At 30.2% G+C, this 4,369-nt stretch overlaps 1 protein-coding gene across 1 annotated transcript; it reads right to left on the bottom strand.

The window, feature by feature from the left end:
• Positions 1–2,179: 2,179 nt before the first annotated feature.
• Positions 2,180–4,151, bottom strand: LOC132737275 (uncharacterized; the record flags this gene model as incomplete). The annotated part of the gene is made up of 3 exons (XM_060724534.1): positions 2,180–2,993; positions 3,410–3,626; positions 3,777–4,151. Coding segments are annotated over 3 exons (771 nt in total), but the record flags the coding sequence as incomplete, so codon positions are not given.
• Between the last annotated feature and the right edge of the window lie 218 nt (positions 4,152–4,369).

Below are 4,369 nucleotides of genomic sequence, written 5' to 3'. Positions count from 1 at the left end.
TAAAAGTATTGTGCACAACTGATTATTTTTATTTAACATGATATTAAAAGGTTACAAGTTTGCGCTTTCATCAGGATTATTATTAAAATTTATAAAATTATATTTACAACTAATCAGAAAGAAACGCTTATTTCAGAGTTAATAGCTTTAGGTCTTTCGGCCCTCTTCAGCTTCACAGTCAAACAGAGAGAAATAATTCATAAATGAAATAAATTCAATTAAAGAAACGCTTCAGGACATTAACGATGCAATTACCGCTTAATCGACTTTTCTTTAAGTGGACACATTATGGTCATTTTTATCCTCAATCCATATCGTAAGTGTATAGCTTTGAATTACCAATCGCGATTCCATTCTTGAGTGTGGCAGTTCAAAATAATGTAAATGGTTACAGTCATAGCCCGAAAATATACAAAATTATAAAAGTGAATGTTAGTACTTTTGATATATAATCATGTTCAAAAGTCTTCATTGCCGTTGAATCTTGTCTGTACTGCATGGTCACATTGTTACTTTCAAAAGTATATATGTGTATATTTAAACCTTACCACCCTAAATATCTTAAATAAACTAGTCATTCATCATTTTAGGGAAAATTTCAAAATATTTATTGACTTTAAGTGACATTATACTGATTAATTTCACTTTCAAGCTAAAATAAGTTAGATGTCTTTTTAAAAATATTGACTATTTCAATGGTGATTAAACAATGATTGATAATCACAAAGGTTAAGGAGTTTTAAATGCAAAAAGCAGAAATTGTAACATACGTTTCACTTTCCTTTGTTTATTCTGATATAAAACGATATATATGTTTCTTTATATAACATTTGTGACTCAGAAACATTCATCATGTTCTATTTTTGTTTTTGTTGTTTACAGTTTTGTTATTTACTGAAGACAACAATCCTTAACGAAGCTTATTAGTTTGTATCAATCCTCAGTTTGCTTCATATATCCAAATTTTCCCTACAATCCCTAATTGCAATTGATTTTGTTTCTGTTATTGTCATATACAGAAGATGAGCAATACTTTTATTTTATCTCCGTTGCTGTGTAAGGTCCAACTATGTTCCTCAACTCCATCGCTGTGAGTTATAATATTTTAAATTAGTAATATCATTAAAGCTCTATGTTAACATTATACAAGACAAATGTGGATGTTTAAGTCGTGGAGTCAAACAAAGTAATCTTTAAACCTTTTTGCAAAATATGCTTTTGTTTGTATTTCTTTCAATAACTTTGCAATTTTTTAAACAAATATCTTTCCAAATGCATCGAGTTTAATAACATTTAGCATTAGTTTGTCATAGGGATTTAATTATGTGCGTTTATATTAGAATTACGTTTCACTCGTAAAGTATGTAGAACAAATTTAAATGAGAGTACATTATTTGAAATGTTTGTGTTCATTTCTTTTCAATATCAACTGAGTAGTCTTAGTATTTTACTAGGGGATATGTAGCGCATCGATATGAATTAATTTTAATAGTACTGTCTGAAATGGAACTGATCAGCTCTAATGTCATCAAAGTATTAGTGAAGGTAACATGTTCATTATCCAAAGGAAATTCAGTCATTAATTTCACAAACAACTGTATAAATTTGGCATCGGTATTTAAAAAGCCCATTATGCCTAATAGATGAGTGATTTAATTAGACAATATTTCTGTAAAAAGACTGATATTTATACGAATGTAGTTGAAAACTGATAAATATCAATGAAAGAAGAAAAATGTTTTTTCCTAATGCCTTCACCACTAAGCTGCATTTCTTGATGCAAGAATTTTACTTCCTTCTATTAGATGACATCTTAATGACAGACATGTTGTTACAATCATTATTATTATAACATTACGTGTCGCTCTCGGACGTTAAGAAACTCTCTATTCTGATTGAATTGTTGTCAAGGGATTCTATACAATATTGTGTCTGTAACCGTAAATTATTGCAAGAATGTAGAAATATCCAAATGAAAGTCGCGAGCGGATTGCTTGATTTATAAATAACGAGCTCGCCCTCTGTGTAACACCAATTACTGGTAACAGAAAATTGTTAAAGGTTGTCAACTTGTCTGAAAACTTCAAAGCAAGCAGGCCTCATAAAGAAATTATGGCTCAGGGAGGAAAAAGTAGAAATTTAAAGGATATTTGACGATTTATATTCAAAGGTGGTTAACGGAGCAGCTCTTAAAAGGCATGGTCGAAAGAAAATGGGCTTAAACATACGAAACAGGTGAGCTGCGGAAATACATTGTTTAAATGCTTGTAAGTTAACAGTGCAACCAAATCCCTTATTGTTAGGAATACCTTTTGTTTCCACTTACATTTACTTGCTACAAAGCATTTTATGAAATTTGCTAAAAGATGCAATTTTGTGATGATTAAAAGTATACAAGTATACTTTTTACGGGTACAGGCGGGTTAATCCCGGAACTAAAAATAAGTATAAAATGATATAGCATGATTATCGTGTTCCATACAATTACAAATAGTAATATAGGTTGAAACCAAAAAGTTTCATATATGATAGAGAAATGATATGAATGAATTATAATATAAAAAAAGCAAATCACAGATTTTTAACCCTTATTCTTCTTTTTTACTGGAATTAACTTTCTAATTTTGGTAATTGACCATTTTCAATTTACATATATATCACCATATCATTATAAAGTTAGTCTGCCAACAGTATTGGACCTTGTCCGAATGCATGAATGCGCAGACTTGCGTGGTTATAAATTAAAAAATATAATGGTGGCCAAAAATATCATAATCCGGTTTAGCAGGGTAAAGGTAAATGTGGAACAAAATGTCATAAGAATAAATACTCCTTCAAACCAAATTTAAGAAATTCCCTACAGATTCTTTCGGAATGTTCCATTTTAAAAACAAGAGATTGCATGATGGAATATTCCGTTTCGGCTAGTGTAACCATCTCTATAAACGGCTGCAGGCTAGATAACCCTTTCATACCAAGGTTAATATCCATTCCTGAAAATATAATAACTATGTTCGTTTACAATGTCAAAGATATCTGTTTTTAACTAATGCGATAATGAAGCAGATGCTTGATACAAAATACAATACAATACAATTAAAGAATTTAGTTAAAATGTAATGCTTTAAATTTTGAATAGTTTTTTAATATTCCAACAATTATTCATGTATCATTATTCAAAGACAATATCATGTTTTGTCATGTGTAATCCGAGTATATTTGAAATTTTTAATAGCACTTTACTCATATGTCGTTTTTCTTGGCAAATAATCAAATCATATGCAAATGTAAACCATCCTAAATTGAAATAAAGAATCAGAAAAAAAATCTGTGACATGTTTTATCATGGAAACATTATTTTAAATGTTGCATATGAGCATCTACACTAACAAGATAAAAACAAATGTACCTGTATTAAAGTTATATGACCTTGATGCTTCACCCTCGGTTATTATAAAGAGATCACAGTCAGATATATAAGCGACATTTTCCATTCTTTGTGATAACTTGATCTCGTATAATCTCGGACTGAACTTCATGTTGTTAAGACAATACGAGTCACTGATACTCGCATCGTCTGACCGTTTATATATGTTGTAACATTTTAAAAATATATTCCTCATCATCTGTAAAACAAAGTAATGTATTAGATAAAAAGTACTTTTTGAACATATCTATCAATAAAGCAGAAAAATGTGTCCTTTATGTCCTGATAATTGATATCGTACAATGAATAATAAACATTTACAAAATAAATGAACAATAGAAGTACTTACTGACTTATCTAATACTGTTTTCAATGCCCTGACAATATTCGAGTCGCATTTATTTACAGCTAATGCCATATATCTACATCTGGAATTTCCAAATAGTTTCAAAGTGAATTTTGAACTCCCATTCTCTTCAAATGCGGATGATATGTATGCAGATAAGTCGAAAGAAAGATTATGAATACGCTTCTCCGGTCTTGGTACTAAAGTTTCATTGTTTCTTTCAACTGCAGCCACGGCTCCAAATATTCCACTAGAATGAATGACACATTCATCACTGAGCCCTAATGTATGTGAAGCAAGACCTGTAGACCCATCACAACATATTACCAATTTACGACCTTGGATATTGTCTATATAGTCTCTTTTTTCTCGTGCAAACTGGAAAGAGGCAAAACAGCTTTGTAATGTTTAACAAGACTGTATTTTTGTTTACCCTTTTGTAATAATAAGGGAAACAGGCCAACAAAAGTTACAATAAGATTACACGTGATGTAGTTTTTTATTTTGTAAATAAACTTGACTGTATCATTTACTAAACAATAACACAACTTTGAGCCCTTTGAATGTGCAAACCAGCAAACACCAAAGAATTTTGA

The sequence above is a fragment of the Ruditapes philippinarum genome, unplaced genomic scaffold (genome assembly GCF_026571515.1).
Source record: "Ruditapes philippinarum isolate M1 unplaced genomic scaffold, ASM2657151v2 ctg26394_1_1_1_1, whole genome shotgun sequence".
Taxonomy (NCBI): Eukaryota; Metazoa; Mollusca; class Bivalvia; order Venerida; family Veneridae; genus Ruditapes; species Ruditapes philippinarum.
This window is presented reverse-complemented; position numbering and strand designations above follow the sequence as displayed.